This window comes from Gymnodraco acuticeps, unplaced genomic scaffold (assembly GCF_902827175.1).
Source record: "Gymnodraco acuticeps unplaced genomic scaffold, fGymAcu1.1, whole genome shotgun sequence".
NCBI lineage: Eukaryota > Metazoa > Chordata > Actinopteri > Perciformes > Bathydraconidae > Gymnodraco > Gymnodraco acuticeps.
In genome coordinates, this window is record NW_022992079.1 from 118329 (window position 1) to 144553 (window position 26225).

Genomic DNA, 26225 nt, shown 5'->3' on the forward strand with positions numbered 1-26225 from the left:
AACAGTGCAGATTGGAAATATTTGCACGCTTTTATCAGCTGGTGTTGATTTGAAGTTGCTCCTGTCGTACTAGCCGTCTGCAGGTAGAGGTCATCCAGTCTGAGCTGATCCCAGCAGAGCTGTTTGAAGGGTCTAACTATAATATATTAACATTACATCTGATCACAAAAGCATCATCAGTGAATAAATGAGACCATGGGTGAGTTCATATGTAGTGATCTTATCTGCTTACGACACACAATTCACATAAGATGTTTACGACAGAAAGCTTAATTGACGGTTGACGAAACACCTGGCCCTTAACATATATTGTCCAATCGTAGCTGAGCAACTTAAACAAACACCCGTTGAACCTGTGTACATGGCATCTGAATGGTTTATAGGGCAGTCAATTAGCAGTCAGCTGATATGTTTAGCATGCCTGGCTAACTGGCTCATTACCTACAGTTGTGATCAAGGCTATACCTGAAAGCCAAAATTGGAAAAATATGCTAAATTACATGAGGAGTAATCTTAAAACTATGTATGTGACCATATAATGCTTATTTAGGAGTCTTTGACATGTTTCCATTTTAAATAAGAAAACCATAAGAAAGTCCTACTAGCATCAAACTACACATTTTAGGTAGAGTAATAAAAGCTTGTAAAATATGCCAGCCATTTTGTAATATCAACAAATTGGTAGATAATGGAGACTTGTTATCTGCTGTCTGATATAAAGAGTTAATACTTTTAAATCATAGACAGACAAATAAAAAATATGTTTCCACACAGACCGTAATACAAAATTCTGTGTCGGTAGTCTGATAAACACTACTGCACATCGTGGTCTCATTTATTCATGGTAGTTTATGGCCGAAATACTGAGGTATTGATTCGACAGGGACGTGATGCTGTTAAAAAACGTGAAACGTACCTTCTCTGTTTACATACAGTTGCTTTTTGAAGTGGAACCCTTCAAAAAGTGCAGATGATCCTTGTACTATCACAGAGCAGGTTGATGTAAACCAACAGGCTTCTGCAGTCGGTCTCTATTGCTTTTGATTTGCTTGTGATCATGCTAACCCCCTTTTACTCATGTCTTTTTTTCTTTAGTTTGTTTTTTGTCTGATCATTTGTTTTATTGGCTAAAGTTTGAGTTTGTCAGGCATTCATTGTGAACTGGCTGAATGTACAAGCTCAGCGGAGAGAGACGCTCAGGTTTACATTTCGGCCTCCAGTCATTCATTTAAATATAAACAACCTTTAATGAATTCCTAATGAGGAGAACCAGAAGACCGACAACTGAAATTAAACATTTTCATCAGAATCACACACACACACGTCTGTTCTTCCTCACTTAAGAGGACCCTGATTTTCATAATACATTTCTGAGCCCCTAACTGTAACCTTAATATCTAATCTTATTATAATTATAATCCTAAACCAGAGCTGAAACCTTCAAAAAGCCCCTTGGAAAAGTGAAGAATGGCTAAAAACTTCTCTGAACTGACTTTTTTCATCCGTAATCACAAAGATAGGAGTACAAGAATGCACACACATGAAGCTGTTGTATGTCTCTTGAGGTACCAGCCGACACAGCAGACTTTACCGTCACACATGGCTGCAGCAACCCTGAACACACACAAATAGACGTTCAAAAACACATGCATACAAGTAAAGTCACACCCATTGGTTATCTTAGAGTAAGAGCCTCCAGTATGTGTAAACATAGACACACAATCACACACTTGCGGCAGTTTAGCTCCTGTCATCAATCACACACCACGGGCTGAATATCAAAGAGCTGTTTCAGTGTGTGGGTGTTCATGTTGGCTTTGACCTTGCTAACAACTCCTTTCAACATAAAAGCAAATAGCTCCATATTAGGGCAACAGGAAGTGAATGTCCCTAAGGGAGGAAACACACACCTGACCTGCTTCTTTTACACACCTTATCAAAACATGACAAAAATCAATAATAGATGATAAGATCAACAAGGACTTGTGCAGCCATAATATCAGTTTATATATCTGCAGTGAAGGAAGTAAGCCACATCCATCACTCAAAAAAAACCTCAACACAACCAGTGCACACATTGTTTGAAAGAACTTGTAGGTTTGTCCTTAATAATTATTTAGAAACCACAACCTCTTCCTCACATCACCATCCAATTGAGAGGATGACTTGTCTGGATTTCTTTTACCAACGCTGTAATGAAATAAGACACCTCATTAAAAAGAAAACAAACAAAAGAAAAAACAGCTCAGATTTTCAGACATGCAGTATCGACACATCCGGAAATGAAATAAGAGATCAGAAGGGACAACTTTGAACCAGACACACTGAAATCAGAGATGTTGTCAAAAAAGATACATGATGTGAACAACTCGTCTCCCGAGGGTATGTATATGGTCCCAAAAAGAATTTAGTTGATCAATTGCATTCAAGAAACCAGATGATTGTTGAAAGTATAAGTATCCTACAAACGATAATTGTCTTAAAATGTAGATAATGCCAAACAGTATAACAGTATTGTATACATTAGTTATGTAGGTGAATGACAAATGACAAAAAGGAGCATGTACCCTCAACAATGTAGCCAAACCGATGTACATTGTGGGAAATCATTCAAATTCAGATCACTTTAGTGTCCAACACATTTGCATAAAATGGAAATCACATTTAATTTTGTTGACGCTTTTATCCAAAGCGACTGATAACAAGTGTAAGTGTGAAATGTGTCTTTGGCACCGGCATATAAGACAGCACTCACCATACACAGTACACACACAGTACACAACCATTATGCATCATAAAGTCTGTAAGTGACTAAGTGGTGTTCATACTAAAAGTGCTAAGAGGATTATTCTTCGACTGACATGTCTCCATTCAAATATCACAACAGAACATTATACTGACTATTATTGAAGTTGGTCATACCGATAATGTATATTTGTTGAATACATAATTGTTTGAAATTCAACTGAATCAAATTCGTATTTATTTTGATAACCGAGGTCTTGGTTTTATTAGCTCTTTTGTCAAACACTGTTGGTTCTCCGACAGCAGGAAGCGGTGCGTCTCTCTCCTCTGATTGGTCCATTCCTGCCCACAACACACACACACGACACACACACACACACATGTGGGTTTCTATCAGTTTGAATTTTGTGTTCTCCCTCAGTTTGTTTTGATCTTATTTTTCTTTTGAGCCATTTTATCAGCATTCCGCCCTCTCTCTCTGTCCGAACAGGTAAAAAACAAGGACCCTCTGAAAATCGCAACAAAGGTAACCCCTCCATTCATCCATCTGTCCCTCTCTGTCCCTCCATCCTCCCTGTTACTCCCCCCCTCCTCACCTCCCCTCCACCCAGCGGCAGGAGGGGAGTGTCCAGTCCATGTCTCTCTCTCTCTCTCTCTGCTATATAAAGGGGGACGTTCTCTCGCCTTGCTTTACCTGTTTAAGGGTGCAACTCTCAACCTTCAGTCTTTGACAGCCAATCACAGCGTCTACAGTTGTCATGGTGATCTGTGATAGTGGGGTTAATACAGTATAGAGTTGTATTTGTGCCTTTATTTTTGAGAGTGTGTCTGCACAGTTTAAGCACAACAAAGAGTTCTTGCAATCACATTATATTTATTTCATAGACATATGATCCAGAAAAAAAAGTGTTGTGCTCATTTCATATATGGACTATTGTTACCATTGGCTCAAAGAATAAAGAAAATATTTTTAAAAATGATTTAAAAAAAAAGAATGACCCAAATAGCTAATTAAGCTAGCTAGCTATTTAGGCTTGGCTAATTTGATGTTTTCCATTTAAAAAAAAACTTTTGTGTGCTACATTTATTTTTAAAAACATGTTACAAGGTGACTCACTGATTTGTGGATTCATTAATCATAAGTGTTTTTTCCAAGCTTAGATTCCAAACCTTCTTGGTGCTGGCTTTCTTGGATGTACCCGGTTGAAAACTAGTTTATTTACCTACTGCTAATCTGGCAGAAGATAGCTGACGACCTAACAAGATAACTATACTGAAAATAAAAAGATTGAATAAAGGTAAAAATAAATAAATAACTTATCTTGTTTTGATAAGTTAAATTAAGAAAGAGCAAATGAGTGTGAGTTATTAGCTTACATTAGATCAACACATACTAATTGAGAGTACTTTTGTTCACAGAGAAATTGTTCTTTTATATACATATATATATATATTGCTAAAAAATAACGGTATGTGCTTGCAAAAACTCAAATGTCCTATCCCGCTCTAAGAATTGAGACACAAATATAAACTCTACCAGAGGTCTAACATGTTAGTTTGACCTCTGATGTCTCCTTCTTGGGTGACGCAGTGTTGAAATCAAGCGCTCCCTCGGTGCTGCCCTCCATATTTAATGTTTATGGCTGTGTGTTTGTGTTGATGACGTCTTTGTGCCAACTTCCCAACTCGAAACAGCCAACCGTCCTCAATGTCCCGTGTGATCCAACACATGTCCGACTTCCTCTACAAGCTGTCTCCGCACACACACTCGCACACACCCCAATACACTCCATACACACGCTCACACAACTCCCTTCCTCCCGACCTCCCATGGTTTGAGCATCTGCTGCGACCAGAATGCCACTTGATGTACACACAAACACACACACACACATACAGACACACCACACACACACACTTCTGGCACGTGGATCCTCCTCACACTTTTGCACAAAAATATTTGATATTTTTCAGACCTGCAATCAAGAATGACCTCCACTAAAACGCATTAAGATCAAAATCTGCAGAAATGCCTCAAGTCAGATACACAACTTTGTAACTTAACGTTAATTTGATCTCCTTTATATACCGTTGGGTAGTTTAATGAATCCTACTCAATGAGATCGTCATATATTCATAGTGGTACTTACCTGTGAGAATTAAATGCCTCTTACAGTTCAACTTTTAATGAGTTTCTTCCAGCTTTGTGAGGATGCCTTTTAAAGCTTTTCAAAAAATGTAATATTTAATGTTTTTATTTATTAGATTAAACCTATAAAGGGAAACGTAATAGTTTAATTTACAACATAACATGTCAGTCAAATAGTGAGGCTTCTATTAATGATGTTCTATGAATCTAAAAATGAGCAAATGCGGTGGCTAACAAGTGACTAAATCAGACTACCAAACATCATCACGCAGAACATTATGTGCCTTTAAAGTTTAGCTTAACGACTATGGGACTGTGGTGTCGTTTGTTTATACTCTCACGTAAGCTTTTTACTTCTGCAGATATTTACTCTTTATAGAGTGGTGTTGATATGTGGAGATTATCCTGCTAAGTAACATAAACGTTTGTTAGCCACAGATCTTATTATGTGCAATATTACAAAGTCCAATGGAAAAATCCCATGCCGTTTGTCGAGGGAGCCCTTACGACGCTAATTTCTGGGTTGCCTAGATACATACGTCATCACTGCACCACTCTATTGAACTCATTCTTTAAGCTCCTAGTTTTGGTTTCACACAGCTCCAGATGCTTCTGCTTCACTGGATGAAGAACGAGGCTGTGTTTTGTATTTTACAATATGTCAGGATGGTGTATTTGTCAGACTATGATTAGCTTTCTTCTGCTCCCTAGTGTCCGAAAAAACAATGACTGCTGCTTTCTATTTAAATCCTTCAAAAGCTTTAACTTTGCTGGGGGTTTTTTCCGATCACTGTTACGCAACTTCCTACAGGTGGTTGATGAATAATATTTCCATTTCACTTCCCTAAAGCCCAATTTCACATCTAAATAATCTGGGAAACAAACTCAAATATCACTTAACTCAAATAGAACAAATCCCCTTGAATGAGATCCTGTAACAAACCTGAAATATAATAGTAGATGGGCTGATTGATAAATCAGCTAATTATACCAAAATTGAAGCAACTGAGAAAAAAATGACTTCATGAAAACAGTTTCAGTGCTGAAAAATAATTGGAGAGGCAGAGTGGTGAAATGACTCTTATTGTACACATGTGATTGATCAATAACAAATGAAAGTGGAGCAGATCAGGCAACAGTCCCCACTCTGATACTGCTCTCATTCCCTCATTAACCTCGACCTTGCCAGCTATTACTGTTAAATAAGCATTCATCAAACTTCCTGCAGATGTTTCACATTATAAGCCCACCAAAACAGGGGGGATTTGTCCCTTTGAGCTGCTGGAAGGCTTTTAATGTGAAACATCTGTGCAGGAGGTGTTGAGTTTCGCCGACAGCAACACCCTTTTCATAAATAAGAGGATTTCAAATGTTTTCCCATCGCACATTTCCACACATGTATCCACTGTATTGTGTTGACACTGCTCAGAAAAAGCCAACAGTGCCGGGATGTGTTTTGGCTGAGCGAGGCTGTCGGTGTGTGTGTGGGAGTTGCACCCTTGCAGTGTTAGTGGGCTGTCGTCTGGTCTGTTTGTGTTCCTCAGTTTCTTTTCTTTCACTGTTGCCTCCTTGCAGGGTGTTGCTCAGGACTCCATGTTGTCTTGTAATCACTGTTTGACTCTCTCCCTCCTCTCGGTTATTTTTTGTGTCTTGCTGAAGCCTCCTGCAGCCTCCACAGCTCTGCAGCCTCCTCTTCCTCCTCCTGTCAATCTCTGTCGTGGTTCTGCATCGCTGTCGTTTTCTGGGGTGATCCTTTGTCTTCTGTTTGGTTGACTTGCTTTCTTTTATTTATTTATTTTGGTTGTCAGACACCCCCCTCCCCGCTGCCCGCCGTGCGCTCTCCCATGGTTCAGTGCTGCGCCTGTTTACAGTTCTGTGGTTGGTCAGTGGGTCTCAGTCCTGTTCATGTGAAGCTGTGTCAGTTGATTCTATGTTGTGGCTTGTCTTCAGAGTGGACCATGTGCATAAAGCTCCACAGCTTCCTGGTTTGACACCGACTCATCCCCACATTCAGAGTGTTTAAATGTCATGTGGAGGTCATGCTGCCATGAAAGGACTTCCCTATTAGCAAAATACAGTGCGGGGACTTCTGAGAGAGGCAGTTAAAATGACAGTGAAAACGTTTTTGGGTAAATATCACTTTTAAAAAAAACACATTACCTGGTTTTGCTTTATTTCCCCCAGCTCCATGTAAGAGGAAGTATTGGTTATCAAAGCAGATTTGTCTTTTACAGACTTGGAGCCCCACTCAAGAACATTGTTCATATTCTAAAACCTTTTCATCAGGTTTTCTTGCACAATTGTTCAAACAAGTCTATTTACATACCACATTTCCTGCAAGCCAAAGTACATCAATCAAAGGCCAAAAGAAACGCACCAAAATAAAACAAGTTCAAATGAAAAAGACAGGTAGGTGTTAAACACAAGAATAAAAGTTACAGAGCTGTGTAAAAATGACTTATTTTATTTAATAAAAGTAAGCAGTAAACAAAAACATCTTCAACTTGATTGAAAGTAACTGTGTTGTTGCGTTTTGTTTTTATAAGAATGTCACCCAAGAGTAAATAAAAGATCACTTGGTATTGATTTCCAATTCTGCAATAGCTAATAACTTCTTCTTCAAAATAAAGGAAGAATAAAAACATCTTCACCATAAAATATATAATGTACATAAAACTCAGCATAGATTTCCTTTCCCCTCGGTAAGCCTCTCTGCATTCCCACCTTCACACTATAAACCAGACAGCACATTAATATTCCTCCAATATCTATGTATCTGTACATTAATCATACAACAGGCTAAATCCCTGAAGGTAACGAGTGCTCTAAAAACACTTTAACGACTTCTTCCTGCATGAGGTCCAATCAATCAGTTCGTATTAATATATGTTTTATTTCAATTGACGGTTGAAAACGCACTGAAGAAATGGCACATAAGAGGACTAGACATTAATAATATTAATATAAGTAATAATTGTTGTAATCAATTTTATTATAATTATTTTGTTATATACATTTAATATTATTATTACATTTTTTAAATTTTTGTAATATTATAAAAAAAAAAGTGTTATTTGTAGGGAGTAGTAGATAATAAAATAGGAACAGGTTCTCTAACAGACGTTTGCCTCATCGCTTTTTTATAAAAAAGGATATTAATCATCAAACACCTGTTTCTTTTAAAAACGTCTCACTGGTCATCCAGGAATCTAGATCTGCTTTATGTCCATGATCTGTTGGTATTGTTGGTTCCAGAAGTGATGTTGACAGTGTTGCCAGCAGTGGCTCTCCAACAGGGATAAATACAGTTAGCTGATGGATCAGAACACTTTCAACATGTAAAGCTAATAAATCCTCCCGGTGTTGTCAGCTCAGTTGTTCATGAGGACAAACAGAACATCAAAACTCAGAAGAGTGCACATCTGCTCTGTTTACATTCATCGCCAACTCACATTTCTTTGGTATGGAAATATGACAAACGGCAGGGGGTGGAGGGAGTGCAGCTGCATTCAGTGTAAGCTCTTGAGCAGACATCAAACGGATCAAAAAGCTCCACGTTACAGTACTACAGTCCAAACAGATCCCAGCTGATGAAGTGAAATGCAAATACACCGTTTGTTTATGCAAATGAGGAGCAAAGCTGGCGAGCAGGACGTGTGGTGTGTGTGTGTGTGTGTGTGTGTGTGTGTGTGTGTGTGTGTGTGTGTGTGTGTGTGTGTGTGTGTGTGTGTGTGTGTGTGTGTGTGTGTGTGTGTGTGTGTGTGTGGTGTGTGTGTGTGTGTGTGTGTGGGTGTGTGTGTGTGTGTGTGTGTGTGTGTGTGTGTGTGTGTGTGTGTGTGTGTGTGTGTGTGTGTGTGTGTGTGTGTGTGTGTGTGTGTGTGTGGTTAAATCCTCTCTGTTGTTCCTGCTGTTCTCTGTTCTGTCTGCTGCTCCTCATTATGAACCGCTGTGTGTCTCTGAACGCTACTTGGACCTTGTTCATGAATGTTTTGTGATCATAAATAGATATGCGACTCTGCATTCAGTAAAAGGGTCAACTCGTTAATGAAGATGTCAAAGTATTTTCTGAGAATGTTGTGTGTCGTCTTCAGCTTTCCTTCCAACTGAATCTTTAATGTTTTCTCTGCTTCTCTACCCTTCATCCCCAATTCTGCTCCATCCCCCTTTTTGTAATGTATTATTATTTATTAATTTCATTAATTTACCTTTTGTCAACCCGTTCTAAATTCCTCCCCTTTTCCTCTGCTACCATTTTTGACCTCATCTTTATTTAAAAAAACATCTGCCTCCATAAAATATCCCTCCATCCCTCTTTTCCTTGTCCTTCATTTTTCACCTCTTCGTGTCAAAACACTTTTCTTAAACCTCTTTCATCTCTTTTTACTTTCCATCATGGTCCCACCTTTCTCCTCCTCCTCCTTTTACCTCCAAACCACCAACTTTTCCTCCCACCCCTCCTCCTCCTCCCAGCCAAAACCCAGGACGGCATCGCCCTGGAGATCCAGCCTCTGAAGAGCGAGGAGGCCACCGAGTCAGAGGAGAAAGAGGAGGTGAAACCGGTGAAGAAGGTCAATGTGACCAAGAAGGAGAAATCAGTGCTGCAGGGCAAACTGACCAAACTAGCTGTGCAGATCGGGAAGGCTGGTGAGTAAAACAAACACACATACATGTAAAATATCACTAACATTACATAAAGTCCACGATCTGTTTAGCCTAGCTTAGCACAAAGACTAGAGGTCGGGGCAAACTTTAACCAGGCTACATTTTCAAATATGTTTTCAATATCTACCTTTTATCACATTTTAAGTGAAGTCAGGTCAATTTAAAGTTCATTCATTTATATTTGACAAAACTGTTTGCAAAACTAAACAGGTTTAAGAAAATATCAGCAAAACATTATGTCATATAATAGTTTAGAGGGACTTTAATAAACACAAGTAGAACAAAATACAATTATAAAAATATACGTAAGACAGTATTTAGGGAGTAAGTACACCCTGAAACCCTTCAACACTCATCAGTGTTTTTTAGCTACATGATATGTTTGCATAACGTAACATGCATACAATAATGATGCTAACATTCTGATGTTTAACAGGTATAATGTTTACACTCTCAATGGCTAATGAGTTATTATAGAGTAAATAACATTGTTATAACAATTCATCCGGAGGCAGACCACATTTCATCTGGATCCATTTATTAGGTGTTTGGATATTTAAGTAATTCTCCCCTCACTGAAAATTATGAATGGAAAATATGAATTATTTAGGATTTTAGCTTTAACTCACTGGTCTAATTCATCTATTCCTTACCAGTTGGAAATTCATAAATGAGGGAGAGCATGATTTGTGAAGTCTCTGATCATGTCCTTATTAATGAGATTGTATACTCAGTTTTTTTACTTTAAATGTGATTAGCCAATTACAGAAGGGGCTGGTGATAGCATGGTGGCTAACATAACAAAAGTTCAATTTGAACCTTTTACTGGCACTAGGCTAGCAGTTATCCCCTGCTTCCAGTCATTTGCTAAGCTAGGCTAACATGTCTTTGTACTGGACACATTTACCTGATACCCGTCTTCATGTCTGACTTTCAGCAAGACAAAGAGAGGATTTTGATAAATGTAGCACTGTTCATTTAATAGCTGACAAAGTGATCAGGCAGTAAAAGGATAGGCAGTGCACTCAGTGTTATTGGACGGGTGCTTTATTGGGAACAAGATTCATCCCGGAAGTGAAGGTATTTTCTGTGTCACTTCAATTGACCTTAATACATTGAGGGACTTTCAGGACAGGATGAAGGGGGCGGGAGGGTGGGGGGCTTCAGATATCAGTTGAACTACAGAAATAGAATCTGGGCCAAAACACTTTGACAGAAGGTGACTGACGTGAAAGGTGAAGGAAAACAACACAAGCCGTTGATTCCTCTGTTTCACCTGTCCTACCTGATCCGGATGATGTCAGATGAATATTATAATATAATGATATTTTTTAGGCAGATAATACAGGTATATTTTTGTTTTATGACTCGTCTTAGTGCAAAGATTTCCTGTTAATATTTTTCACCTTTTTATATTGCATCCAGACATCGTAAAATATAAACCAATATTACTTATTTGGCTTGTTTTCAGAGCTTGATGTTGGATTCAGCACTCAGTCAAGTCAAACATTGAATAATAAATGCATAAACCAACATGGTCTTCTGCACATTTTTGCATACCTAATATTTGTGTTGGCCTTAATACTTAGTAATTTTAGAGACAGACCAAAAACATAGAGAGAAAGAGACCACCAAAGTTCACAATCAAAGGAACATTGTGATGACATGATTATCCTTTGTTTATTTTCTGTGAATTACTTATTAATGATTTATTTCAGAACAGCTTCATGGCTTTTCAGCAAACTGCCATTGGCTCTAGGACATAGGATTGTCCCTGAATGCACCACGAAACGTTTAAAAAGTGTTTCTACAAAAAAACAATGCTAATGTAATTGAATTCTAACCGTATGAGATACAATACTTTGAAACCAGTGGTCCCTTACATAGTAAAAGATTTGCCATGAAAAAGGACTTGTGTTTAAACTCTTCTTCTTGTCACCAGGTCTGATCATGTCGGCTTTGACCGTCATCATCCTCATCCTCTACTTTGTGATCGACACCTTCGCGGTCCAGGGCCGAACCTGGACGTCCGAGTGCACCCCCATCTACATCCAGTACTTCGTAAAATTCTTCATCATCGGCGTGACCGTGCTGGTGGTGGCCGTCCCTGAGGGTCTGCCGCTCGCCGTCACCATTTCTCTGGCTTACTCCGTTAAGGTAAGATTATGGGAAATGTAAGATAAATGGATTTAAACCCCCAAAGAATCGTGTTTGTGTAGGATTCGATAACTACGAGTCATGTTGTGTTTAAATAACAAAGTCCAAATGCAAATCTAAGCCTTTAACTTCGCTGTTCGTATTTTAGAAAATGATGAAGGATAACAACCTGGTGCGTCACCTGGATGCCTGTGAGACCATGGGCAACGCTACAGCCATCTGCTCGGACAAAACAGGCACGCTGACCATGAACCGCATGACGGTGGTGCAGGCCTACGTCAACGACACGCACTTCAAAACTGTCCCCGAGCCCGATGCCATCAAACCGGAAACTCTGGAAGTTATGGTCAACAGCATCTCCATCAACTCGGCCTACACCACCAAGATCCTGGTGAGACCTTCACTGTCACAGCAACCACCAACCACAACACTAACAAACATGTAATCAAATCCAGTCTAAAAAAGATAATACTTGATGCATGTCGTCCCCTCTTTCTCCCCCCTTTCTAATCAATCTGTTCTCTATATTCAATAAAGACACAATGGTAGAAAAAAAACAGGCCTTATAAGAAGTAAGACATGGACAAAATGGGTCTTACCAATCATTTCAACAAGGTCAAAAGTCGATCTTCATTTGGTAGGATATTTTAAAGATTTCCTTTAATAACCTAAACCTTATCCTCAAAGACCTGGCAGATCCATTTCTTAAGGCTTTACCTTTGGCATGCAAATAGACTCTAAATGTATCCCTTTTCAATTTCCCCCCAGTTTTTGAGTGGTGGTTAACCATTTATTTAGCCTTAAAGACTTGCTTAACTTTACAACCAGCCAACATAAACATGTAAGCTACATTAACAGGGCAAATACAAATGGTTTCCCTTCAACAGAAAACAGAATAGATTGACTTGGCTTACAGACATGACAGCTCAACAGTTGATTGCTTTAGTGAGAGCTTTAGTGAACAGTAAATTCATGTGAAATAGCTGCAGCTGATATAATCTGCTCTCTGAAGGTGTTATTAATCAGGAACAGCAACAGTGTTCAGAAGAACCGGAAGCTCTTAGTTCGGGACATTTTGTTTTTTGTAAAAGGATCTGAAAATAAGACAAGTTTTCAGATCCAGGTTAGCTTCTGTTCTCTTCTGACTTAAAACTTGTGGACTAACAACCTTTCAGATCAAACACATCTGTACATACAGAAGTAGTGTTGGTGCTAATGTTGCCTGATAATGATACAATTCGAAACATTACACCTAATGCTTTTGTCCCTCCTCAGCCTCCGGAGAAAGAAGGAGGCCTGCCTCGCCACGTTGGCAACAAGACGGAGTGCGCTCTGCTGGGCATGGTGCTGCAGCTGAAGAGGGACTACCAGCCAATCAGAGACGAGGTCCCCGAGGAAAAACTCTACAAGGTTTACACCTTCAACTCCTCCCGCAAGTCCATGAGCACGGTGCTGAAGAACGCTGATGGAGGTTTCCGCATGTACAGCAAAGGGGCGTCGGAGATCATCCTGAGGAAGTAAGAAAAGAGAACAAATAAACTGAAAATAATTATAATTAGTGATTGTTTTCCCCAGTCTGAGGGAAGAGCTGTCGATCGATGACATGTTACCCTTAATGAGCTCCTCCCTCCCTCTCCTCTCCCAGATGCTCTCGTATTTTGGACACCCAGGGTCAGCCCCGCATCTTCAAGCCTAAGGACCGTGACGAGATGGTGCGCAAGGTGATTGAGCCAATGGCGTGCGACGGGCTGAGGACCATCTGCGTGGCGTACAGGGACTTCCCCGCCCAGGCCGGAGAGCCCAACTGGGAAAACGAGAACGAAATCCTGAACGAACTCACCTGCATCGTGGTTGTCGGCATCGAGGACCCCGTCAGACCTGAGGTACAGAAGAAACCTCACACCACCCACGCAGATATCCACCGGAAAAGTAGTTCACACTGACACTGGGTTATGTAAATGTCTGGAGACTAGGGGTATTATTGAAACGGCTTCAGAAAACATCATATTTCACCATCGGTTCATCTTTAAGTAGTTTTCAGCAGCTAGACTTTTGCCTCATTTGAATGGAACTAAGGGAGAGGACTGGATTTTTCGCCACATAACCTGACTTGGTGTGAATGCAGCCTTAGTAGGGATCAGTCCTAAAGAGGCACTATCATGCTTTTTGGGTTTGTCCCTTTCCTGTAGTGATAAATTGTTTTTTTGTGCATGTAAAGGTCTGCAAAGGTTAAAATCCCAAGGTTCCCTCCAGAAGGAGCACTGTAACACTTGCGCTTTCATTTCATTTCATTTCAAACCTTTATTTATACAGATAAATCCCATTGCGCTTCCATTGGTTAGAGCTCCAGCACATTGTACGTGATAGACTAAGGGCCGGGACATCTCTAAGCGGTTGACCAATCACAACAGAACCAGCCGGCTAACCAATCAAAGCAGACTGGGCTCTGGTTTCAGACAGAGGGTGAAAAGAGGTGCTGCAGCACAGGCAGTGTGAGAAAATGAAAGAGCTTTTTGAACATTAAAGCATGGAGACATGACACAGGAGAGACACAACATACTGAGATGAACCTGAAGATGAGCATACTCATCCTTAAATAAATGACATAAGGGTTGAAAATAAAGAGGAGCTATGTGTAACTCGGCTCCACTGAAAGAGACAAAAGATCCCTAGAAAACATCATGTTAGATATTTAGGGAGAGCTCTACATCAGGGTTTCCGCTAGGATTCTTTCTTGCTGGTCAAGTGTCCGGAAATAATTTATTTTACCGGACACATTTTAAACTTCCTGGTCATGTTGCAATAATAAGAAGAAGAGTTGTGTAGCAGAGTTTCCGTTAGCAGGTAATTACCGGACTATGAGCGGATATGCTGATGTTTAAAACTCAGTTAATGGGAGTCATTTTTATATTGCTTCAGTTTATAATCGTAACAGATGGAAAAGTTCAGATTCATTTTTCAATAAATGATGCACTTCCACAAACAACAAACAACATCATTATTACATTGAAACAAACTACTTGTAGATGAAGTACATTATTCAAAAGTTTACATTAACTTTGGATATTAACAACGGAGAAATAAACGAATGCTCTCTTTTCCCCTCTCCCTCCCTCTCTCTCCCGACAGCCCGTCTGTTTCTCATGCAGCTCACTAAACAGTGGGCGGGGCTTCAGGTGATCATGCAGAGCAGATCAGCAGCTGATCTCTCTCTCGCATCCGGTTACACTTCACTCACGTTTATGTCCATATCGATCAGATCCAGCTCTTCTGACCGGCCTTTATAGAGAGCCCCGATCAAACTATTAAGGGAGAATATCGGCCGATAATGATCGGCGGCCGATCGATCGGAGCATCCTTAATTATTACCGGACATTTTGACCTGCAGGTTTTGAATTTACCGGTTTTTAATACATGTTACCAGCTAAAAAGCGGTAATTACCGGCTAACGGAAACCCTGCTCTACCCTTATATAAATATTAGGCTAACCATAAGGTTCTCAACATCTATCTTTATTTTTGCACAACACAATCTGATAAATTGGGTCTGATAAACACTGTACTGTGTATTGGCATTGCAACATTACCATTGCCTGTCCAGTCTGTGAGCATTTTATGATCAACAATCAGTGATATGACGTTTTCTTTTAGCTAGTACTTAAATGACTTTGGTTTAGCTTGAAATGCACACACTGTAGGCATAACGTTGAGTGACTACGTTGATTTTATTTCTGAAAGAACAGAGGAGAACATGAACCCAAGAGTGTTACTGCACTGATCTGACTCGCTGCTCATAATTATATTAGTGTTATAAGGAGAGGGGGAAAGTGTTCAATAGCACGTCAATGGGGTGAGATAAACAGTTTTCTCCAAACAGAGACACTGAAGGTAGTCGTGGTCAGGTGTGTGGATGCTCTGAAGTGTTAAATGAAGTAATGAAGCTCAGACAACATCAGTGATGCTGCCTGCTGCTTTAATGTCAGAGAACAAATAACACACGCAGGATGGAAATAACTGGAGCGCAGCAGGAGACAGTCAGCAGATCCACAGTTATCCAAAAAGAACATGTGATGCCACCAAATTGATATTTCGGCTATTTAGGCATACATTAATTTACATATTCATGAAACATTGTACATTTATCTGTGACCTGAAAGGGTCTACTTCCACTTTCAAACAGTGTAGCAACTGTTCAATTTCCAGAGACAACACACAACAACTATTGAATAAAGCAGCCCGAATCAGCCCCCCCTACTTCTTACATTACGATACGATATACTTTATTTTCCAGGTTAGAACATTTGCCTTGGGTAATATGTCTCACTGTGCGAGTGTGACAAATGACCCATCCTAAAGAACCCCCCACCAACCATCGTTTCACCCGGCCGGTTTCTTTCCTGGTGCAGCACATTGAAGATTCAAAGATTCAAAGGCTTTATTGTCTATCTATAGTCATATAACAGGCTCCTCCAACAATGCAACATGAATATACATAGGGCACAAAGCAATACAAAATAGTGCAATAGAAACAGAAATACAAATAAAGTAGTGCAAGACGATGTTGAGACCAATGTGCAAGTTAATGCAGAAATAAGTAAAGTATATACAGTACATGTGGTGCCCTCCCTGAGGTTTCTTCTATTTTCCCCATTAACTGGGGGGTTTCTTTGGAAGTTTTGACTTGTCCAATGTGAGGGTCTGTAGAACAGAGGGTGTCAGATTCATATTCATATGTATTCTGTAAAAACTGTAAAGCCCCCTGAGACAAATCTAAAATGTCTGATTGTGCTATATTAATAAACTTTGATTGATTGATACATCTAAAATAGAATAAGATCAAATTTAAACAGAAAGAAAAATGACATACTGTGGAGTGAATAAAATACTGTTAATTGTAAAAATAAATAAAGACGTAACCAGATGAATGCTATAAACTAAGGCTGTCACATGTTAAAAAGAATGATTCAAATGACCAAGTTTGACCCAGATCCAGTTGGCTACTAAATAATATCATCTGTCAAGCATTTCTTTATTACAATACCATACAGGTATCTGTTTTATCTTTTATAAGTCAAAACTAGTATTTTAAACCTGCGATTAATAATGAGTAAGCCCTCCACTGAGGTGAATCAAACATATGATGTGTGTTTGTGCAAGTAACACAGAACTCCTGTTGTTCTCCATCAAATGTCATTTGACCCCCCGCTGAGCAGAGGAGGCTGCTTTCTGATTGTCCACTGACCGTCATGTCACCACAGACTCCTCACAGATGTCTGTCTCTCTTTTCATTCATGTTCATTCATGTTATCTGAGATGAATGAGGTCTCTGTTAGGACAAAGAGCAGCCACTGTGCAGAGCCTGTGTGGTTCCACATGTTGCTGTCTGGAAATATGATTCTAGATCTGTCTTATCATGCAGCACTTCAGTTTAATAAACCAGTCTAAGGAATGCAGTTTTAAGTAGAGATGAAATGCTTTGCAGTCGATCGACTCAAACGTAATGGACAACTGTGATAGTCGTTAAAAGTTATTTTTAGGGGGTTTTTCCGTGTTTCATCTTAAAGTGAATATCCTTGTGTTTTGGCCTGACAAAACAAGACATTTCAAGACATCAGATAAGATAACCCTTCTTTAGTCCCACAACTGGGAGATGTGCTGTGTTACAGCAGCAAAGGGACCTTTAAACAGATGTATGAATCAGGAAGAGAACCTGGCTGTTCCTCTGAACATCTGAGCTCGTTTCACATATTTCTTCTGACACTCTTCCAGGTACCTGATGCTATCGTTAAGTGCCAGCGTGCCGGCATCACTGTGCGCATGGTGACCGGAGACAACATCAACACCGCCCGCGCCATCGCCATCAAGTGTGGCATCCTGCTGCCCGGGGAGGACTTCCTGTGTATGGAGGGCAAAGAATTCAACCAGCAGATCAGAAACGACCAGGGAGAGGTGAGCCACGTGCACAGAAGTTTAACAAGGTCATGCATAACGATACATTCATCACGAAAAGAGAAAAGATGATCTACTGTATGCCAGATTTTTGCTATTAGCTCATTTCCATCTGCAGTCCTAGGGCATGTACACACGTAACAATCGAACACTAAAACATTACGTTACTCTTGTTGCTGAGAGTCTTATGTTATTGATTTGCATTTCTAGGTGGAACAAGAGCGTCTGGACAAAGTTTGGCCCAAACTGCGCGTGCTGGCTCGTTCCTCACCGACAGACAAACACACTCTGGTCAAAGGTGGGTTCAGTGTTGTAACATGTGTTGTTTAGCATGATTTACTGCTAGCTTAGGGTTGGGAGGGTTACTTGAAAAATGTAGTCCGTTATAATCACTAATTACATGTAAAAAAAATGATTCAGTAACCTTTACCTCGATATCAAATGCAAAGCAAATAAATCAAAATGGGAAGGCTTTAACTTAAGTGTATCATATAAGGCAACAGAAAATGTGAAAAGAAGAAACCAAGATATTTAGTTTAAAAAATGTTTCTTCTTAACTCACCCTTAACCCTAGGAATAGTTAAGTTTACAAATGCAGGTTTGGTTTAATACATGAATTGAAACCAAACACAGGATTTTTTTGTACGAATCAGCTGTTCACTTACTGCATTACAAAAAAAAGATATTTAAAATAAAAAACAATAAAGTAGCCTAAATGAAAACCAAAAAGAAAATGGAGGCAGTCTCTTGCTATACAGCTATGATAAATAAATCGTTGTTGTAAATGTGTTGTAAGTAATCCTGCTAGTAATCCAAAATATTTTTTAAAAACGTACCAGTAAACAGGAATACACTTTTTGATATAACTGTAAGGAAATACAGTTACCTTATTCTATCCTGATTACATAATCCCTTTACATGTCATCTGTTACTCCCTAATGTGTACAATGTGAGATAATCGTAGTTTCAGTCCATATCTCTTATTGGTTGACATCTTATTGAACTACAGTGATATCAGTGGATTTTTTTTGTGTTTTTAGGTTTTTTTTAAATATATATTTAAGAAGGGACAATGCACATTAATAACATGAACACTTCAGTCCATCATGTTAATGTGCCAGATTTAGCCATACAGGTTGATGGCATTAAAAGCAAACATACAAGAGAAAATAAGGCAAAAACACATTGGCACAATAAAAACACATCAAACACAAACGCTCTGACAAAAATAGAAATTGTATTTGTTCTTAGTGTCCTTTTTGAAATGTATTACCCTGATTGAAACGGAGAATTGTTTATGTTGCAGGTATCATCGACAGCACAGTGTTAGAAACCCGACAGGTGGTGGCAGTGACAGGAGACGGCACCAACGACGGCCCCGCCCTCAAGAAAGCTGATGTCGGCTTTGCCATGGTAACCACTTCTTCATGTGTGCCACAGCTCTTCACTCCTCTGCTGCTCCAGTTAGCTCCACGTTATTCCCAATATTGAAAAAAAAGAAATTCATTACATTTTTAAAGTAGCCGTGAAAGAAGGTTTTTTTCTCCAAACGTCATCCACAATAGCTCTTAGTTTAGTGCCATGAAATCATTAGGAGAGCTGTGAAATGGAAAAATAAATCAATAAATACCGAGCCTCGGTGCTCATCAGCACAGCGGGGTCTCACTTTGCTGCCACGTTACTGAGACTGTTCTCCAAAGATCAACTCAGAGAGGGAGAACATTCTCTCTGTTATATTAGTAATTATTCCTGTTTTATAAACAGTAAATAATATCAGACATTATATCCATCTTGACTGAATATTATCTCTGAAGATCTTCACCTAAATCTTTGAAATGCAAGTGAGTTTTATCCTATTTAATAATATGCATATATAGTTTTAGGATTAAGCTTTTCCTCTATTCCCGGAGTGGAATGGTTTCCAATCAATCATGTTAAATTATCTTTAAAAAATAAACTTTATAAAAACATACATTATTATATTTCTTGGAGCCTAACATGGTCTGTAAATAATAATTTATGACATGCTTTTAGACGTTTAAGGGTGTCATTAAACCTGCAAAAGTGGGTTTGTGTGCTACCGTATGAAGCTTCCGAAGGTTGTTCACTTGAGATCAAATATTGTGGAAATAAAGACAAAGACCTTAATTTCAACTTTAAGCAGCAATAAAGGTAAAAGACTAATAAAAATGTACTCAATGCCATAAATGTGAAATGTTAACAGTAAATTGTATAATCCAAATACACCTTTCAAAAATAAATGTAAATGGAGAAAATCCTAAAAAAAGAATGAAATTGTGTTGGTTTCCAAGCTGACTTCAGAGCTCAAATAGTTGCACTGAACAAATGCTCAGCTGAGGTTACAGTGGATACTGACACATTAAAATGTGGAGGAGCTGAGTAACATCAGCTGCCTCTTCTTTGTTGTTATTGTGACCTTTGCTTTGTGAGGAAAGTCATGGGCATGCCATTATCCCCTGCAGACTGCTGAGCAGCTGCTCTGCGCTCAGACAACAGCTACTGTTCCTGAACACATCACAGAGGCAGCATGGGGATTTCAACCGCAGACCTTTCAGTGCTAAAGTGTCCCATTTGGAATATTTTCAGTTGACGCCCATTTGTCCCAGTGTAATTATCACCTGTTCTGCTGGAAAGCGGACACGAGACGCTGAGATTCATAATATGTTTTTTTATTTGAACACAACACACCTTCTCCTGGTTTAATGTACCAGATGATTGGGTTAAAAAAATTGTCCCTTCAAGCTTTGTACACTTAAGCTGCATTATCCTTTAAACCAAAGGCCCCTTGTCTGGTTTTCTTTTAAAGGACAAACAGGTAAATTCGTTGTTTTCTACATTAAATTGAAACATTATCCACTCTGAAGCCGAGCAGCTGGTGTTTCCCTCTCCTTGCGTATATCAAACTGATATAAAGGTGAAGAAGAATACTGATGAGTTGGTATTCCTGAGTCACAATAAACTCCATAAAAAAAGAATCTGAAACTCATGAAATTGTGCTCAAACAATCTTTTAGGTTTAGAAAGTTGACCAGTTGCACACCAGCCTGTTTAGACCCATGAGATGATTACAACATTTTCTTGTGAGCCGTCATTGTATATTGTATACAAGAGTGATCTTCCCCTCTCAGAACTCAATACTCCTCAGATTTATCTTGCAGAAACTGGCATTGAATGATCGGATCAGATTATACTCTGCAATGGAGCTCTTTATCATATTGTAACAAGCTGTAAGCTGTTTTTTTGTCTAAATTGGATAACACAGGATCTGAATTTCCACTTCCTGCTCCTTCTTTTCAGGGAATTGCCGGCACAGATGTGGCAAAGGAGGCGTCTGACATCATCCTGACGGACGACAACTTCTCGAGCATCGTAAAGGCCGTCATGTGGGGAAGAAACGTGTACGACAGCATCTCCAAGTTCCTGCAGTTCCAGCTGACCGTCAATGTGGTGGCCGTGATCGTGGCGTTCACCGGCGCCTGCATCACACAGGTAGGACAGCTGCACACTAATCAGGATAAGAAAATACTCAATTTATCCTCTGAGGGAAATCCTTTTTAAACCCTTACTCCAATTTGAGAATAAGATAAAATAAGATTAAAACATTGACACATTTATGTATACATAAGTGAACATAAAATGTATATTAAACTACAATATTTAACAACAATCAGTATGTAAAATTGTGTTTAATATGCTTTTCAATAATCTAAATAACCAGCAGGTTTAAACAAACAATAAATTACTTCACAGTGTTTGTAAGTGCGGTTCGGTCCCAGCTGTCAACATTGGGGTTATTATGGTAGTCCAAACCAGAGTCCTGCATCGGGTCGGGTACCCGACGGATGACCCGCAAAAAAGGTGATTCGCGGGTGGTATTTTTTCAAACGCTTTTTTCCGGGTTCGGTTCTGGGTAAAACAAAGATGATGCGGGTCGGGTCGCGGGTGTTGCATAATAAATATATTAAAATAATAATACATTTGTTTAATGTTTAAAATCCTCAGACCTCTCCCCCGCGGGACCGCGCATAATCATAACCTCTGCAGCGCATCAATCTGCTGCTGAGCGCGCCACATTCGAAATGGCTGAGCTGAAGCTCTCTAGCGGAGAATACAGCATTTTCAATAACACTTCCTCAAGAGCGAAATCTAACGTCTGGGAGGCTTGTGGTTCCTAGATGGAAGAAATAACCAACATCACACGCTTTTTGAGACAAATATGCAACTGCGTGTGTTAATAATTGCACGTTTTCACTGCTCATATGCGGGTTCGGGTCGGGTTGCGGATCTTGTGCCGACGGGTCGGGTTGCGGAACTAATTGGCAATATGTGTGGGTAGCGGGGCGGGTTCGGTATTGCACGTCGCGGGTGCGGGGCGGGAGCGGGTCTTGAAAATCAGACCCATGCAGGACTCTGGCCAAACATCATCATAAAATAATTGAATCATATAAATGTTCATGGAAATTATAACATTCAACATTATTTCACCCTTTCTGCCTCTTGTTTTAGACTATAGTTGTGACTTCCTACACACAGAGTATAATATCAGTAGGAATACATTGCTAGTGTCTCTACAGTCAGTCACCTGGTGTAACCAGATTTAGGGATGTACATTAAAGGGGACCTATCATGCAAAATGCACTTGTGTACGTCTTTTATACATGAATATGTGTCCCCGGTGTCTCAGGGAACTCACCAAGTGTCAGAAAACACAACCCTCTCTATTTTCCTCCATACCCAAATCGCTAAAAAAGGGGCTGCAACGGATCTGAGGGCCACCAGCTGCAGAGAGTTAACTAATTAAAGGGACGTGGCCCCACAGCTGTGAGAACTCAGCAATCAGGTGTCCATTTTAGGTAGCACGTTCCTGGAGCGTCAGCTTCAGCGGCAGACAGACGAAGACATTAGAGTCCTGCGGGAGTCACGACGGAGGCAAAGAGGAGGTAAATCCCCCCAAAGGGACGGCCTCCCCTCTCTCCAGCAGAAACAGGAAATGCCGTAACTGTATGTAACAACGGTTTCAAATCAGCATCTCTTTGACAAAAAAATTGAAATTAATAACTAGGGGTGCAACAACTAATCGACTTAATCGATTAAAATCGATTACTAAATTAGTTGCCAACTAATTCAGTCGTCGTTTCGTTGGTGACATCATCACGTGTGTTTTACACCCCGTTAAACTCCTGTGTTATTGGTCTTTTTATCGGTACTAGGAGACATTTAAAAAATATATGTCATGTATTATTGCTACAAAAACATTATATCGCAGTCTTAGTGTCGCCAACTTGTTTCTAATATGCAAAAAGACAAAAAAATGCGTCTATGATGTATTTTCGATCTTTCCAATCGAGACGAGATTTCTCTCCCCCGTCTGTGTGTGAGGGGGCGGGGCAGTTTACACACACGGCTGCTACATGCATGCAACACACTGCGGAGATGGCGAACGCGCAAACGGAGGGGTAGGGTGTAGGGGGCGGTTTGGAATTGGGCCTACCTCTGGAGGGAACTTTTGGATGTTAGCCTTTGCAGACTATTTACTTGCACAAAAACCTCTATAACACTACAGGAAAGTGAAAACCCCCCAAAACATAATAGGGCATCTTAAAAAAAAAGTTAAAGGTGAAAATGTAAAAGTGACAGAGATTTAATAAGTGACATAAAATGTCAGTCTGTGTGTTTAATGCACTTTGGTTACCACCAACACTTTGAAGAGCTAATAGTTTCACTGTAACTACGTGTGGCTATAAGTGCTTTGTGCATTATACTGTTTTGCAATTAGGCTTATTTGCATAGAAGGGGTTTTTGTGCCAAAGGTGTGCATATTACATGATTTAAATACTGTATGTGCAAATAGGGCAGGAGCATCAAGGATATATTTTGCCCAGCTGTTAGTGAATCCTCCCTTCTTTGTAGATGTTAAGGGTGGAACATGAACAGGAGCTTCTGTCTTGATAGTTATATTACATTTAAACACTTACTCTCGTGTTTGATGCATCTGCTCTTCTGTGGATTTATTTTTGATCAAATCAAAAGTGTTTTACTTTGATGTGACCGTGTGATGCAGCTGTGTCACTTTCTTCTCTTTTTTTTCATACAGGGTCTCTAATAAGGAAACTGAACTCCTGACACAATATAAAAAGTAACTTGCGGCTGAGTATTAATTGAAAGCCTCACAGCTGGCAGGACAGATAACAAACTCCGCTTCAGAGTAAAGAACACAAAGTAGGCTAAGATACAGCCTGAAACCATGGCAACACGTCACCATCATAATCCTGAAATGCAGCGGGGACTCAGCAGGTCTCTGCGCTGTGTTTATTCTCACTGATCATCCTCTGACATGTTGGCACAGATCATTAAAAGATGGTAAACTGATTTATGTCGTTATTGTAAACACAGAGCGACTGCTCTGGGCGTGGGTTTGGTATCACAAGTGGAGGGGGTCCAACTAAATGTGTGTGTGTAAACGCTTTCTCCTGTATTTTATATGCATTTGAATCAGCCTTGCAGACAACACGCTAGGATATAATTGGTTATTATTATGGTAGTGTGACAAAATATATAAATGCTATGTAAAGCTCTGTATTGTTAATGTACCCACTATACTTGAAGGGCGACTCCACCATTTTAGTACTGCTGCACGTTTAGAATAAGTTGTGCTTTTGGGGTTTTCCCTTCCCTGTGGTGTGTTTTTATATCGTTTTGTGTGCATGGAAATGGTCTGCAAAGGCTAAAATCCCTGTGTACCTTCCAGAGGGAGTTTCTCTGCCACACACACTGCCTGGAACCCCTCCATTGGAATCCTTTGTTTACTTCTGTGACATAATGACATCACTATGTAACTCTCTCGCTTCAATTTGCCATCTCTCCAACACATTGTACGTGATTGGCTAAGGGGAGGGACATCTCTAAGCAGTTGACCATCACAACAGAGCAGGCCAGCTAACCAATCAGAGCAGACTGGGCTCAGACAGAGGGTGAAAAGCGGTGCTGCAGCACAGGCCGTATGAGAAAAATAAAGAGCTTTTTGAACATTAAAGCATGGAGACATGTCACAGGAGAGAAACACAATACAAATATGAACCTGAAAATGAGTATAATAGGCCCTCTTTAAAAAAAAAGTAAAAAAACATGTGCTGTAAAGTCTGATCACTTACTTGTGTCAACCCTTGATTGAGGCAAATACGTTTTATGCAAAATGAAAAACAACAAAAAGAACTATTAAAGATGAGCTTTATATTATCATTAGCTGATTCTAGCACAACAAAGGTATCCCTAACATGACCGAAGTCAAGGTGCATTATGGATAATGTACGTAATGTTGGCAGCAGGCCTGACTTGGAGGAAGAAAGTATAGAATAGAAAAGACTGCATTTCTGATTCTGCTTTATTAATTATGAACGTCCTTTTTAACTGTCTGTTTTGAGAGTGTTACAAATAGGGCTGTAATTACATCTAAAGCTTCTTAAATCTGTTGAGATGCTTTTTCTACGCATTTAACTAAAAAAATGGCATAACAAATATTTGTTGTCATTGTTGATACATAAATCTAAATGTTGGTGCTGAAAATGATTGAGGTCAAATATTTGTTGTTGTGAGTTTGGAAATGATGATGAAATCTGTATTTCTCAAAATGTGAAGAGATGGAGTTGTGCTGTTGGTTATTTCCACTATTCCTGTAAATGAAACCCCTGACCTCTCCTCCTCCTCCTCCTCCCTCTCCTCCTCCCCCTCCTCCTCCTCCTCCTCCTCCCTCTCCTCCTCCCCCTCCCTCTCCTCCTCCCCCTCCTCCTCCCTCTCCTCCTCCCCCTCCTCCTCCCCCTCCTCCTCCCCCCTCCTGCAGGACTCCCCTCTGAAGGCCGTCCAGATGCTCTGGGTGAACCTCATCATGGACACTCTGGCTTCTCTGGCTCTGGCCACGGAGCCGCCCTGCGAGTCTCTGCTGTTACGTAAACCGTACGGCCGCAACAAGCCTCTGATCTCCAGGACCATGATGAAGAACATCCTGGGCCACGCCGTGTACCAGCTCACCATCATCTTCACCCTGCTCTTCGCCGGTAAGTTAAACAAACCTACCACATTTGAAGGCAAAAATCTGTTTTGTGATTTGAATGATTTCTATATATTATTGTATTTCCACTGAAAAATCCTTTTCACAATTGCACGTTCTTGAAATCCATCGTGTCCTTCCCATTTTGTAAGATATGTAGCCTGTGGATTTTATTGTTCAGTCTTTAAAAATCTGGATGTGAATAAATGTTGGAAATAAATCATGCATATTAAGATATTTATTTTGTGTTTCTTAGGCGAGATGATCTTCAACATCGATAGCGGACGCAACACTCCCCTGCACGCGCCGCCCTCGGAGCACTACACCATCGTGTTCAACGTGTTCGTCATGATGCAGCTGTTCAACGAAATCAACGCCAGGAAGATCCACGGAGAGAGGAACGTGTTCGAGGGCATCTACAAGAACCCCATCTTCTGCAGCGTGGTGCTGGGGACCTTCATCCTGCAGGTAACTCCACCACCAACACCATCAGCTAGTGC

At 40.0% G+C, this 26225-nt stretch overlaps 1 protein-coding gene across 6 annotated transcripts in view; it reads left to right on the top strand.

Annotated features, from left to right (window-relative positions):
* Nucleotides 1–26225, top strand: part of LOC117537192 (plasma membrane calcium-transporting ATPase 1-like) — a 141998-nt gene that overhangs the window by 98957 nt on the left and 16816 nt on the right. For 4 of the 6 annotated variants that reach the window (XM_034202346.1, XM_034202341.1, XM_034202343.1 and 1 more), the window contains exons 7-18: nucleotides 3236–3271; nucleotides 9365–9538; nucleotides 11499–11713; nucleotides 11862–12104; nucleotides 12989–13230; nucleotides 13359–13596; nucleotides 17482–17661; nucleotides 17872–17959; nucleotides 18968–19074; nucleotides 20979–21170; nucleotides 25519–25732; nucleotides 25982–26193. In XM_034202346.1, the coding sequence (XP_034058237.1) occupies nucleotides 3236–3271; nucleotides 9365–9538; nucleotides 11499–11713; nucleotides 11862–12104; nucleotides 12989–13230; nucleotides 13359–13596; nucleotides 17482–17661; nucleotides 17872–17959; nucleotides 18968–19074; nucleotides 20979–21170; nucleotides 25519–25732; nucleotides 25982–26193 (2141 nt within the window). The remainder of the gene's footprint in view (nucleotides 1–3235; nucleotides 3272–9364; nucleotides 9539–11498; nucleotides 11714–11861; nucleotides 12105–12988; nucleotides 13231–13358; nucleotides 13597–17481; nucleotides 17662–17871; nucleotides 17960–18967; nucleotides 19075–20978; nucleotides 21171–25518; nucleotides 25733–25981; nucleotides 26194–26225) is intronic. The other 2 variants (XM_034202344.1, XM_034202345.1) reach the window with 1 other exon arrangement.